Source organism: Thamnophis sirtalis, unplaced genomic scaffold (assembly GCF_051295495.1).
Source record: "Thamnophis sirtalis isolate CommonGarterSnake01/CBP01778 unplaced genomic scaffold, rThaSir2_p1.2 scaffold_1, whole genome shotgun sequence".
Classification (NCBI taxonomy): Eukaryota; Metazoa; Chordata; class Lepidosauria; order Squamata; family Natricidae; genus Thamnophis; species Thamnophis sirtalis.
In genome coordinates this window covers 163,687,704-163,702,144 of record NW_028261381.1, presented here as the reverse complement: position 1 = coordinate 163,702,144, position 14,441 = coordinate 163,687,704, and the positions used below count along the sequence as shown (strand labels likewise).

The 14,441-nt window shown below is 46.0% G+C and overlaps 1 protein-coding gene across 3 annotated transcripts in view; it reads right to left on the bottom strand.

Annotated features, from left to right (window-relative positions):
- The window catches only part of ARID3A (AT-rich interaction domain 3A), a 91,436-nt gene that overhangs the window by 8,501 nt on the left and 68,494 nt on the right, over positions 1-14,441 (bottom strand). For all 3 annotated transcript variants that reach the window (XR_015695163.1, XM_087702444.1, XM_087702454.1), the window contains exons 5-8: positions 8,996-9,179; positions 6,636-6,883; positions 3,617-3,928; positions 1,774-1,863 (exon numbers count right to left, since the gene is read on the bottom strand). Coding sequence is in view for 2 of the 3 variants with exons in the window: in XM_087702444.1 (XP_087558570.1) it covers positions 1,774-1,863; positions 3,617-3,928; positions 6,636-6,883; positions 8,996-9,179 (834 nt within the window). In the remaining variant the exon portion in view is untranslated. The remainder of the gene's footprint in view (positions 1-1,773; positions 1,864-3,616; positions 3,929-6,635; positions 6,884-8,995; positions 9,180-14,441) is intronic.

Genomic DNA, 14,441 nt, shown 5'->3' with positions numbered 1-14,441 from the left:
AATTTATCCCCAGGCCTGACGGGCTAGCCAGATCTTGAGGGCTGTGCGGAAGGCCTGGACTGTGGTCAGGGTACGGATCTCCACGGGGAGATTGTTCCATAGCGTCGGAGCAGCAACAGAGAAGGCTCTCCTCCGGGTGGTCGCCAGTCGGCACTGACTGGCGGATGGAATACGGAGGAGGCCCGCTCTATGCGATCTGATGGGACGCAGGGAGGTTATTGGCAGGAGGCGGTCTCTCAGATAGTCAGATCCACTACCATGGAGCGCTTTATGGGTGGTAAGTAAGACCTTGAATTGCACCCGGAGATCTACAGGCAGCCAGCGCAGCTCGCGGAGGATAGGTGTTATGTGGGCGAACCGAGGTGCGCCCACTATCACTCGCGCGGCCGCGTTCTGTACTAGCTGAAGTCTCCGGGTGCTCTTCAAGGGCAGCCCCATGTAGAGCACATTGCAGTATTCCAGCTTAGAGATCACAAGGGCTCGAGTGCCTCCCGATTCAGGTAGGGCCGCAACTGGCGCACCAGGCGAACCTGGGCAAATGCCCCCCTGGTCACAGCCGATAGATGGTGATCAAAACTCAGCTGTGGATCCAGGAGGACTCCCAAGTTGCGGACCCTATCTGAGGGGTATAAGCTTTGTCCCCCCAGCCTGATTGATGGTACGATGGTCAAATTATTGGGAGGAAAACACAACAGCCACTCGGTCTTGTCTGGGTTGAGCACCAGTTTGTTTGCTCTCATCCAGTCTTTAACAGCTTCCAGACCCTGGTTCATCACGTCCACCTTCTTTCGCCATCAAAAGCTTGCATTAACAGTTCATGCCCCCTCCCTCTCTGATGATATCACGTTTCTTCCATACACTCAGCAGACTAAAAGAAAAATACCCCTAAGCTGCATCCCTCCCCCCTTCTTGTTTGATTAGGGACTGGATGCTCACCATCTACCTGCAGATTTGCCACCTTTTTAACAATACATGACATGGCTTATAACAGGTGTCACCAACTTTCAGACCTTAGGGACCACTAAATTCATAATTTTATATCCCGTGGACCACTAATATGATCTGCCCAATGGCCGGCTGGGTGGGCTTGGCCAACTCAATGTCACTCAGGTCGAAGGGCACCTCGCCAGCCTCTACTCGCCATTCGTCTGCCCGCCTGGGCTCCTTAGGGCCCCAACAGGAAGCAGTTGTTGGAGCTAAGCAGCCACCACGAGAAAGAGTTGGCAAAACAGCTCAGTTCAAATTGGATGTGACCGAGAAGGAGGCTCAGCAGAAGCAGCTGAGGACTATGAGCATAGGCTTTCCAAGCAGAGGGAAGACCTGCAGGAGTGCAAGGCCAGGTACCGGCACCTGGAGGCTCAGGGGGCTGAGATAGTCAGCCAGTTCCAGGCCATGATGCAGTCCCACTGGAACAAGGCCCTCCAGCTCTTCGCCACCAGCGGCACTTCCCTCCAGCCTTCGCCCAAAGCCCCGTACCAGGAGGCTGAAGCAGACCCCAAGTTGGAATATCTGCCCCCGTCCGACCCGCACAAAAACACCCCAAAGGGGGAGACTCTGCAGCAACACAAACTTCCATTGCATGTATCCAGACCAGGAGCCGAGGTTTGAGGACCCCTGATTTAGTGCAATATAAAAAATGAAAATAATTTTTCTGCCAAACCTCCCAAATTTTCTCATGGTTCACCAGTTGGTGACCGCTGACTTATAGAACAATCAACTCTTGCCACAGTGGCCAACCATTTTCTCTAAGTCCCAACTGAATTTTCCCCTTACCTGCATACACGATGCCATTAATCTCGACTGACATGCTAATGCTACTGGTGCCATTGGCAGCCAGATTCATGGAAGAGTCTTGGCGGTTTTCTGCAAAAGAATAAAGATGGCTCTTTTTTTAGATGCAAAAAAGTGATCTTTGTACGGCGAGAGATTAGTTTAAAACAGCAATAAACTAAATTTGGGGCTACACGTACTTGGCTTATAAACTGGAAATTAAATGGGCAAGGCTAAAAATAAGGACATGTAAATGTTGTAAATGGAAAATGAAGGCAATCTCTCAGCCACTTGGATCATCTGAATATACCGAAATCTTGTTAAAAAGAGAATCCTTGATTGCTTGAATTTTTAATGATATAATTGAAAGACACAAGATCTCAGTTTTCACTGAATGTGGGAGGGGGGATTTGTAGACTTATAAAAATGACAATGATTAGTTTCTGTTTGAGCACTCAGTTATCAATACAGGCCTAGTTAAAGCAGGATAAAATGATGCAGAAAAAATACAGCTGGCAGAAATGAATAATAATGCAAACTTGTTTGATTTACATCATTTACAGAGTTTTTAAAAATCTATCCAGTTTTATTTGTATTCATCACATTTATAAGAAGTCCTCATCTTATAACTGTAGTTGAGCCTGGAATTACAATCATAAGTCTTGTGGTTTGAAATTGAGGCATCATGTGACCAGACTTGATTGTTAAGCTAATACTGTAGTCGTTAAGCAAATGCCGCAGTAATTTTCCCCCAAAGGCTATTTTTTTGCTGGAAACCAGAAGTAAACTCTGGAGAACTGGCCAAAAAAGTTGCAAATCACGATCCTATGACAGCAGGACACACTGCAAAGAGCCATAAAGGTGAGCTGGTTGCCAAGTGCTCAAAATGTCATTGTGTGATTGTGGGGTATTTGTTATGTGGCCATCATAATTTCAAAAATGGATCATAAGCAGCTTTTGGGAGGGTCCATCACAGCTTCAAAATGTTGTTAAGTGACCGGCCTTAAGTTGAGCATTACTGTATATAGCTGCCCATCTCACAAAACATGATTCTGAGCGGCATACAATAAAAACACCATAACAGACCTTTAGTTGGAAAATAAACTTTCTAGCCACACACCTTTCTCCTTCAGTAATAAGCATAAAATGCTTTCTTAATGGGAGTGTTAACTACAGGTAGTCCTCAGTGACCAACATCACTCAGAGGCTGTTCAAATTTAAGACAGTGCTGAAAATAGAGACAGGCACTCCTTAAAGCTAAAACCAGTGCAGGTTGATCCTGTGGTCCTGATTCAAGCACCTGGCAACCGGTATGCATTATCACCATTTGTTACCTTCACAGCCAGCTTCTGACCAAAAAAGTCAATGGGGAAGCCAGCAGGAAGTCGCAAGTCACAGTCATGAAATGTTCTGTTTAATGACCACACTGTTTGCAATTGGTAAGTGAGAACTACCTGTACCTGAATAGCAATAGTACTGAGGCTTATATACCGCTTTACAGTGTTTTACAGCCCTTTCTAAGCAGTTTACAGCATCAGCATCTTGCCCCCAATAATCTAGGTCCTCGTTTGACCCATCTCAAAAGGATGGAAGGCTAAGTCAACCTTGAACCTGGTGAGATTTGAACTGCCAAATTTCAGGCAGCCGGCAGGCAGCTGGCAGTACTGCACTCTAACCACTGCACCACCATGGTTGGTGCAGAGGTTAGAGCTTCAGGCTCCAGTACGAGGCATATCCTGAGCAACCCTTGGGCCGAGGTGCCTGGCTTCCATCCATCTCCACCTCAAGTCTGGTATGGCTATCAACCTTTGGGGAAAGGGAGGGAACATGGCAGCAACCCACCGACCTGGTGAGCGGGCCCCTTGACTATTGATCCGGATGCTCATCGGCAGTTGAGCGGTCATGGCGAGCAGGTTTTGCTGGATTGCCCGTTGCATCAGACGCTGCTGTTCATCGGTCACAAGTGCCATCTTCTTTTCTGGCGGCTCCCCCGATTCCAGCTTCTCCCGGAGCTGTTCCAACGCAGCCGCCTGAGCAGCTACAGCAGCTTGGGCGGCGGCGGCTTGCACCGCTGCAGCCTGCGCCGCGACGACAGGATGGCTTGCGAGTGAGACAGGTAGGCGGGTGGGCACCGCAATAGGAATTGCAGAATCTTCCTCTGGCGTAGGGGGGAAGGGAAAGTGATGGAGAAAGGTGACTACAATGGTTCTAGGGCTTTCTTTCTTTTTTTTAGAGAAAACACATACAGAAAATAGGTGCAGCCGGTAAAATTATAGTCTCTCTGGAGGAGACTGCTCCCATAATCTCAGGAAGGCAGTGTTAACAGAAGTAATTAAACTTAAATTAATGCAATCCTTAAAGCAGCTGCAGCTGCTTTTTTGAGGCTCACATGGAATTTTTTTTTTTTTAAAAAGGCTGGGCTCTTTTTTTTTATGAATACTAGAGGTGCTGCTGTACTTCTTCAAGATCTCCAGTCTTTCTTCCAAAAGAAAAGAGCACAGTCCCAATTCCTTACAAGCCTTTCCATCTGTCCCATTTTAGCTGTTTTCCATGGGAAAGGGACTTTGGTGTTCATTTAATGCAGGCATGTCAAATTCAGGGGCCAGATCCAGCCCACGGGGGGCTTACATCTGGCCCGCGGAGCCACTCTGGAAATAGGGACTGGCCCGCGGTGCCTCTGCCAGTGAAAACAGGCTTCCAAAGCTCCATTTCCGGTTGCGATGACCGCCTGCAACCGTCTGCCAGCAAAAACGGAGCACGTGGCCCTCCTGAGCTCTGTTTTCGCTGCAGAGGGTTGCAGGAGGCCGTTGCAGCCAAAAACGGAGCTTAGGAGCCCGTTTTCGCTGGCCAAGCGCTTGGGCCACCACAGGTGCCCCCGACATGAATGACGTCGAGCTGGCCACACCTACTGCCCCCCTGAGGTCAAACACAACCCTGATGCGGCCCTCAATGAAATCAAGTTTGACACCCCAATTTAATGTTTCCCTCTGCAGCATCTTTATCAGCAAGATTTCAGATTGTCCTGAGCCCAAAGACCCAGTCTGCAGAATTTCATTATGTATCAACTTTTAGACTCGGCACCAAATCTGGTGGTAAACATTAGCTGATTCAGGCAGTGCTCTTGCAGGTAGAAGTCATCACTCAAAAGGAGGATTAAGGAGCTTCTCCCCTCTGTTACACTGTGGTGCACTGCCTGGCTGCAGCCTTTCCTCCTCCACTGAAGTTCTCCAGTGCTTGAGCGATTGGTATTGCCTGAATGAAGCTGCTTACGTTAAACAGGCAGGATTTTTTATTGATGCATGCAACCCAGTTAGAACCCTCTAGATCTGGCCACTGTGAACTTTAGAACAATATTTCTAGCTGGGGAGAAGTAGGAAACCTACTACAAAGAGCAAATACATATATACATTTTGAGGTCAGCTACAAAAGGCCGAGGCTAGCAGGATTTTTTTCTGAGAAGCCCAGGAGCAAAACGTTCATTTGTACCACCCCTGAACAAATCCCTTTTTTTCCTCACGGCATTTTATGTTAACGATATCTTTCTCATTGTTTTTATTAACCTGAATTGAGTCAATGATCCAGTAAATGAGAATAGGTGATTCTAGATTATGTTTTAACTGATTACTTTTCACTCAAGGCAATGAAACACATTAGCCACGTACTCATTTCAAATTCATTGGGTGGGCTACATAGGTGAGACCCAAGTCACCTGCCTTTCTCCCAAAGTTTCCTGCACAGGTAGTCCTCCCTTAATAACAGGATCATTGCTATGCAAAAAAAGTCAAAAGGTAAAGAATGTCACATGACTGTGCCACTTAGCAACGGAAATTCTAGAACAGTGATGGCGAACTTTTTCCACCTCGGGTGCCAAAAGCACCTGCGTGCTCATGTGCCCACATACATAATTTAATCCCCCCCCCTGCGGATACGTACATGAAACCCCCCCCCCCACCTGCTGCCCCGCACATGTGCACACAACTTTCTTGGAGCCTGGGGATGGCGAAAATGGCCTCCCCCCACACCCCCGGAGGCCAGAAACAGACCATTTTCCAACTTCCGGTTGGCCCAGTAGGTCCAGAGGCTTTCCTGAAGCCTGGGGAGGGCAAAAACGGCTTCCCCCGGCCCTCCAGAAGGCCAAAAAATCAACTGGAGCTGAGGGCTGCCATGCCAGCTAATATGGCTCTGGGTGCCACCTGTGGCATGTGTGCCATAGGTTTGCCATCATGGTTCTAGAACTTCTGTTGCTGTTGTTAAGTGAATTCCCATGGGTCATTAAGCAAGGGCATCATGTGCTTGCCATTTGCAACCTCCTGCTGACTTATCATTGACTTTTGATTGTAGGAAGCCAGCAAAGGAGGTTGAAAACGACCATCGTGTGACTGCGGGACAATGTGACCCTCTTGAAGTCTAGAAGGACTGGTTGGAAGTACTTGTTTAGCACCATCCTAAGTTCAAACGGTCGCTGAACAAGTGGTTGTTAAGTGAAGACCACCTGTATACCATCTTTTTAAGGAAACAGCAGACAAGGGCACTAATAGAACTTTTAATGACTACTCTTGAGGTGCTAGAAAGCCTCTTCCCCCCCCCCACTAATTCTCCCATTATATTTGATGTGAAAAGCCCCACCTGCTAATTAAGAGATCAACATACTAGATTCGCTGCAACTCAGCACCAGTTAATTACATCTCCAGTGCTTAAATGAAGATATAAAGAAATTCCATAACCTGGTACCCTCCGGTCTTTGAACTTCTCCTCCCACAATCTTTAGCCCAACACAGCCCCGAGGGATTGTGGGAGGGGAAGCCACCAGGAAGATTCCTTCAAATGTTCAACACATCTCTCAACAAAAGGGTGCAGATAGTTACCTTTCTTGATTTTTGGAACGGGGGCAATGGGGCTGCCATTAGTGGCTGAGGTCAGTCCCAAGGTTGGGACTTGAAGCTTGGGTGAAGACAACATGGTGTGAGTGCCACTGGGAGAATAGGTGAAGATTGAACCACTGAATCCTTGCCGACGGCCCTCTCGCCGATTGCTGTCAATGGCTGCTTGGAGTTCATTGGGGTTGCTCAGCCCTCTTTTCTCACACTCGTATGGATATAAGTACTTCATATATCTTTTGGAGACAAAAAAGAGAGAGACACAAAAATCATGGTGGCTTAATTTCATGGGACCCCAACAAACAAAGCAGCAATTTTTTAAAATTATATTTTAAATCTGCCCATGTATTTACACTGCTGAATTTATACAATTTCTGTCTACCAGAGCAATATAGGTAGTCCTTGCTTAGTGAACTGCTTGTTTGGCAACCGTTCAAAGAGGCAGGACTAGAACTCATCTCCTGATTTCTAGCCTGGTGTCTTAACAACTAGACACTGCCTTTCTGATACATCTGGCAAATTTTGATTTGCTGATTTCCTCCATCATGGATTGGGAATCTTCATTGAAATGCTATGTACACAGCTATGCTAATAAAAAAAAGCCAGTTGTTAATAAAAATTTAATATTCTCATTCCATCCACATTGGCTTTTCTCCCTTTTCACAGCCAGGAGACAGAGTTCTAGTTCATTTTAGGCAGGAAAACCACTTTAGTTTCACAGCCAGGAGACTGTGAGTTCTAGTTCACTTTAGGTCGGTGACTTTGGGCCACTCTCTCTCAGCCCAATTCACCAAGCAGGCATGTTGTTATAGGGAAAATAGGAGGAGGAGGAAGGAACAATATGTGTGTTCACCACCTGGAGTTATTTATAAAAATAATAAAGGTGGGATAAAAGGTAAAGGTTCCCTCCTTGCACATATGTGCTAATCGTTCCCAACTCTAGGGGGCGGTGCTCATTCGCCAAAGAGCCGGCGCTGTCCGAAGACGTCTCCGTGGTCTGGCATGTCTAAACGCCGAAGGTGCACGGAACGCTGTTACCTTCCCACCAAAGGTGGTCCCTATTTTTCTACTTGCATTTTTACGTGCTTTCGAACTACTAGGTTGGCAGAAACTGGGACGAGTAACGGGAGCTCACTCCGTTACGTGGCGCTACGGATTTGAACTGCCGAATTGCCAACCTTTTTGATCGACAAGCTCAGTGTCTTAGCCATTGAGCCACCCCGTCCCACTAAGGTATATAAAAAGGTATATAAAAAGGTGGGATATAAACAAACAATCCAATATCAAGGACATGGTTGTATCCAATTCATTGTTCTGGAAACACTTTTCTTAGAACCTACTAAACTGAGGAGAGGAAGGATGTTTCAAATAAATATTTCAGATCAATATTCCCTCTTTGTTAGATGCTCAGGATAATATGCTGCAAAATCCAAACACTTCCGTTTCTAAGATCTGCACCAGTGGTGAAAAAATGCTGCTGGTGTTCTTTTAAGGGCTCCCGGCTTTTAAAAAGTTAATAGCTCTCCTCCTACTCCTCCCCCCAATCCCAAATCCCCTTCCGCCACCTGGTTTTCTGAATTCCACAGTAATTAACTTTAGTGTTGATTAGGGTGGATGAAAAGATGGGGGAAGGGAACTGAAAGAAGTCAGAGAGAAAGAGCGGAAGGGAGGAACAAGGTGAAAGGCTCCTGTTTTCTGATTTTAGTACGCAAAATAGGATAATTGGTTATCAGGACACATTTATTCCAAAATCCTTTTAATGTACTGGAACTGATCACTTTTCTATAGATTAAAAATTGGGGGGGGGGGGAGAGATAGCCAGTCTTCTCTGCAGGCTGCATCTGATATGCAAATCTTTTCAGCCTGGTACTATCCATACATATTGGATACAATTCCGATTACCTCAAATCAGCCTGGTTGTTCCCCAGTCTGGGGAATTTCCTGCAGGTCAGTTGCAAAGGGTAACAAAAAATAATCTATTTTTCTTGAGTGGTCCTTGGTGCTCTCTGAGTGTGGTTGTTTTCTTGCAGGTGTTTCATTACCCATCAAAGTACTGATGATGTTACCTAGTTTGGCCAATGAAACGTCTCCCAAGAAAACAACCAAGCTCAGAGAGCACCAAGGACCTCCCTCATTTCAATCCTGAGCTACAAATATTCTCCTTTATTGGGATCTGTTTCTTACTGGACTGGGAGAGATTCCTCCATTTATTCTTGTATAGTCTTCATGCATGACAGTCATTTTCCCACTGAAACAAATTCTTCCTCTTTCTCTATACAAATATTGCTCCTTAAAATGCCTCGACCTGTCCTGAAATCAAGTTGGGGAAGGCACCTCCTGTGACTTACTGGGTACGCAGTGTGAAGGCGGCGCTGGTGATGGAGGTGGGTAAGTTCAGGCCCTTGGTGATCTCCCTCCACAGCTTCTTGTTGATCACTTCCACCAAGCCGCCCTTCTCGGTCACCAGAACGTAGAGCATATAAAGATCCAGCACCTGCTTGGCCATGATCGGGATTCGGTTCACAGGGGTCCCTACGTTTGGGAAAAAGTGGAAAGGAGGAAAAAATGTTGGGCAAGGCAATAATCACTAGGATGCTGACTTCCGACATCAACCAGGATCCAGATTTTTGTTTGTTATATAGTTTTCTCATGATATAACAAGCACCGCTTCTGCTTCTACGAAATATATCACATGCAGTTCTTAAGTTGGAGTAATACAGAAAATAACTCCAAAAGGAAAACCATTACTATGCTTAGGGAAACAAAATAAACACATTAATGAAAGACTACCAAGGCAACTTATGGCAGAGGTAAAATTCAATCCCCCACACCCTCTGGAAGGTGATTCAGAAATGCCGTCTTCAGTTCGCCAGTGAGGTTAAAACTGTTGGTGTTGAACAGCGGGGCAAAATTGCCACAACTGATGGCGCAGGTTTCAGTCTTATATCCTGGAGATAATTCAGAAGCCCTGTGATGGTGAACATCATATCCTGAAGGTCCTCTAGATCAGTGTTTCTCAACCTTGGCAACTTGAAGATGTCCGGACTTCAACTCCCAGAATTCCCCAGCCAGCATTCGCTGACTTCCGACATTCGCTGGCTGGGGAATTCTGGGAGTTGAAGTCCGGACATCTTCAAGTTGCCAAGGTTGAGAAACACTGATCTAGATACTTTTAATAGGATTTGCTTCTCCTAATGCATGTTGCTTAGAAGCAGTGTCAGACAGGACAGCTAACCCTTCACAGATTCTCCCTCTGCTCCACTAAGTTGGCCTCCAATCCCAGCATAGGCCAGTAGCCTCAGAGACACCCAAGTATTTATAATACAGCCTTGTCTTGGAATGCAAAGAAATACATACTAAAAATGAAAGTGGGGGAGGATGAGGGAGGAATGATTATGGAGAAAGGATGTATTTCTCGCAGCCTGTACTTTGCCTGAAAGGGCATTGGTGGCTCAGTGGCTAAGACGCTGAGCTTGTCGATAAGAAAGGTTGGCAGTTTGGCAGTTCGAATCCCTAGCGCTGCGTAACGGAGTGAGCTCCCATTACTTGTTCCAGCTTCTGCCAACCTAGCAGTTCAAAAGCTTGTAAAAATGAAAGTAGAAAAATAGGAACCCCCTTTGGTGGAAGGTAACAGCATTCCGTGCGCCTCCGGCATTTAGACATGCCGGCCACATGACCACAGAGACATCTTCGGACAGCGCAGGCTCTTCGGCTTTGAAATGGAGATAAGCACTACCCAGTAGAGTCAGGAAGAACTAGCACATACTGTATGTGTGAGGGGAACCTTTACCTTTACTTTGCCTGCAATTTTGCAAACTATAGCAGTGGAGCTATTCACACTTTATTAATACCCCTCTCTAAAATAAAATCACAGTTCTGACTGCCCGTACCAAAGAAAATGCCACTTTCTTTTCTGCAGCACATGGGGATCTCTGCTATACCTGGCTGGCCTTACCACAGTTTTGAAGAAAGTCTGTTTCATTTAAAGCAACTGCACAGTAAGAAACAAGAAACTCCACTATCTCTGTGTTTGGGGGTTTTCTTGAAGTTTGGCTAGGCTCCAAACAAACAGGGACAGGTGAACTTTGCAGATTTGTCAAATTATGCAAGTTACAAAACTTGTTTCATGCCTTAAATTTAGGGACCGGCATTCGCCTGGGGAGGCTTTGAACCTTTGCCAAGAAACCTTGATATTATTCAAACCCTTCTCCCTTCACCTTATCCGTGATTGCAAGCATGCATGAAAATGCTTTTTTTTTAAAAAATGGTTGTAAAGTAATGCTTGTGGGAGAAACTACAAGCTGAACCCTTTCGTAACCTTTTGTAGTTGAATTAACCCCATTTCTCTGGACAAATTCCTATCCAATCACCTCTGGATTACAGGCTGTCTGCGCAGAATAGGAAAGAGCTCCCTTTCCATGGATCCAGATGGGGGGGGGGGGGGTTTGGTGTCTTTGAGAGATTTTCTATCCAATTAGTCAGTGGCCTGGCAAAGACCCTAGTCCAGCTCAGCAGCAGGCAATCTTTTGCGCAGTACACCAAGTGAATGGGGCCGGATCTAGTTAGGGGCAGAGTTTTAATGGCTGAGATTCTTAAATTCCTCTGAAGCAGGGGTGTCAAACTCAAGGCCTGTGGGTTAGATCTTGCCTGGGAGGTGCTTAAACTGGCCTACAGGATCAGCCTGGAAATAGCAAAGGATCGGCCCACAGTGCCTCAGGCAGCTAAAATGGGGCATGGGAAGGGGGACGCATGTGCCCCCCGTGCCCCGTTTTTTGTGTGGACAGCCTCCTGCACCAATCTGCTGGCCCACGTCCTGTTTTGGCAGGCAAAGTGCTGCAGGAGTCCATCAAGGCTGAAAACGGGGCACAGGGCCCCCTCGTTTTGTCCGGCAGGGTGCTGCAGGAGGCGTCCGTGCTGTCTCCCCCTCCCCCCCGCCAGCCAGCCCACAGAGGAGAACTATAATGCTGATCCGGCCCTCAAAGAAATCCAATTTGAAACCCCTGCTCTGAAGCACAAGGCCTTGATATCTAAGGCCAAGTGTTTCTCAACCTTGGTCTTAAGACTTCAACTCCCAGAATTCTCCAGCCGGCCTTCAGGTGCTGACATGTATTTGTGAAGGCTTCAGTGCCTCAGGGTCTTGTGATCGCCATTTGCAACTTTCCCAGCCGGCTTCCTACAACCAAAGTCAATGGAGGAAGCCAGATTCGTTTAATGACTGCATGATTCACTTAACTGAAGTGATACACTTAACAGCCATGACAAAAAAGATAATACAATCGGGCACAGGGGGGAGCCAAGGAGCCGAGGTGGCGCAGTGGTTAGGTGCAGTACTGCAGGCCACTTCAGCTGACTGTTATCTGCAGTTCAGCGGTTCAGATCTCACCGGCTCAAGGTTGACTCAGCCTTCCATCCTTCCGAGGTGGGTGAAATGAGGACCCAGACTGGGGGCAATTTGCTGAATCAATTTGCTAAAAAAAATGTAAACCGCTGAAGAGCCAAGGTGGCGCAGTGGTTAAATGCAGCACTGCAGGCTACTGCTAGATCAGCAGGTCAGCGGTTCAAATCTCACCGGCTCAGGGTTGACTCAGCCTTCCATCCTTCCGAGGTGGGTAAAATGAGGACCCAGATTGTTGGGGGCAATATGCTGACTCTCTGTAAACCGCTTAGAGAGGCCTGAAAGGCCTATGAAGCGGTATATAAGTCTACTGCTATTGCTATTGCTATTAGAGAGGGCTGAAAGCTCTATGAAGCGGTATATAAGTCAAATAAATAAATAAACATATCACTTAAAAAACCATCTTCTTCAGCAAAGGAAATTCTGGTCCCAATTGTGGTTGTACATTGTGGACTACCTGCATAAAAGTAGGCCCGATCTTTAGGGTTAACCATGCTCTCTTCCAAACCATTGAAGGGTGTGAAAAATGGAAAGGATGTGACATTATTTTTTGGGTGTAATCCCTCTATATTTCTGGAAACCTTTGCTGTGTGAAATGAGCCAGCCTAGCCTGTAATATGTTAAACATTTATTTATTCCAGCCTGCACTGGGAAGGTTTCAACATATTGTATTTTAAAACAAAGACTCTATATATTGCTGCTAAACGTTTTCTTCTTTTTTTAAAAAGGAAAAAAAAACCTATATTGAATGCCGATTGTCTGCCTTTGTTATCAGCTTTGTGGTACTTTTACTCAGCAAACAGAACTTAGCTGAATGGATTTTTATTTTTTAAAGACACATCAACAGGATTGCGGTGTATATCTTGAAATGTTCAGGATTTCAAGCGTTTTAGGGATGAACTACATGGATCTGACAGACTATCCCAAAAGAACAGGCACAGCAGTTTGGGGCCATAATGATTTAAGCTTTCTGATTATTTAAGGGACGGAGGAAGCAGGGAGAGTGCGGCATCATGGAAAGCAGAGAGAAGACCCACCAAAAATCCAGAACAGGAAAAGCAAGAAATGGCTTTTCAGAGGATTTTGTTTGCTTCTCATTCCCATCTCTTTCCCTTTTAATTGATTTCTCCTTTTATTGATTTATTGCTTCCTTAAAACAAAAAGGAACAATTTTGAACAGGGTGAAGGGGGAGGGAAAAAAGCAGGGGGGTGGGAGAAAAACACCTTATTGTGCAGCATGGTTTTACTGCAGGAAGGCATGGCACATTTTCCGGGAGTAAAATCTATTTGAGCAAGGGGGCAGCTGGGGCTCAAATCCTAGGAGGTATTTCTGAGTGAAGGAATTTCCTTCCTATTTCAGTCTGCAGAATAGGATTGGCAGCAGGGCTCCCCCTCCATGCTGGGAAACACACAGCAGACAGAAATCCGGCCACTGCCCCCTCACCATGGAAAAAGGCATCTGACAAGCTTCACATTTGCAAAAGGCACCCAAAATAAGACAGTTGCTCTATTCCCCACCCAACACACACGCACGCACCAGTTTTTTTTAGAAAACTCCCCCAACTGGTTTTATGCTTGTGCTGTTGCTACCACCACATACATTCATTTTTGCTGATTGCTGAGCTGGCCTTACATGCTTTATATTGTAGGCAGGAAAAAAAAAGCAAAAGATTTCACTGAAAATAGAGTTCACTAAACAGAGCTGCTTGTGCAGATAAGTATGTTATACATTGCTTTTGTGCTGTAGGAAGTTATCACCCAGCCCTCCCAGAGAAATTAAATATCCTGGGAAATATTGAAAAGGCAGAATGTTTCTCTGGATGTGAAAAGAAAGAAACATGTTTTAAAAGACAGATTAGCTGCCTGTAGCTTCCTGCCCATCCCCACTTTGTCATTGGGCCATTAAGAAGGCCAAGCTAGTCCCTTTATATAATAAAGAGTTCTCCACTTCAGCTCCAGGGAGATGGGATCAAGGCATGATAATATTGGCACTTTACCCAACTCGCCACATGGCATCTGAGAACTCAACCAAAAACGCAGCCTAGAGTGTTGCCCCTGCACGGCTCCATGGGAGTCTGACAACCAATCAGAATACAAGCTCAAGATCAAAAGCCAGAGAGAGCATAAAACCAGGGACTCAACATCTCAGGCCTCCCTTCTCTTCTTCTCCACCAACATTGAAGCATGTGATCACCTTTTCTGTTCAGGACTCAAGCCATGTGGTCCTGTCCACCATTAAAACCATCTTTCCAAGTAGCCTCCATGTCTCCAGTGTCTTTTTCCCCACTTGGAGCCGAACCCAGAAGGACATTACTTTCATCATATGTTATACATTGCTGTTGTGCACAAAAATGAAGGTCATCCCAAGTGTAAGTCCCAATGTTAAAACTTCATGGATG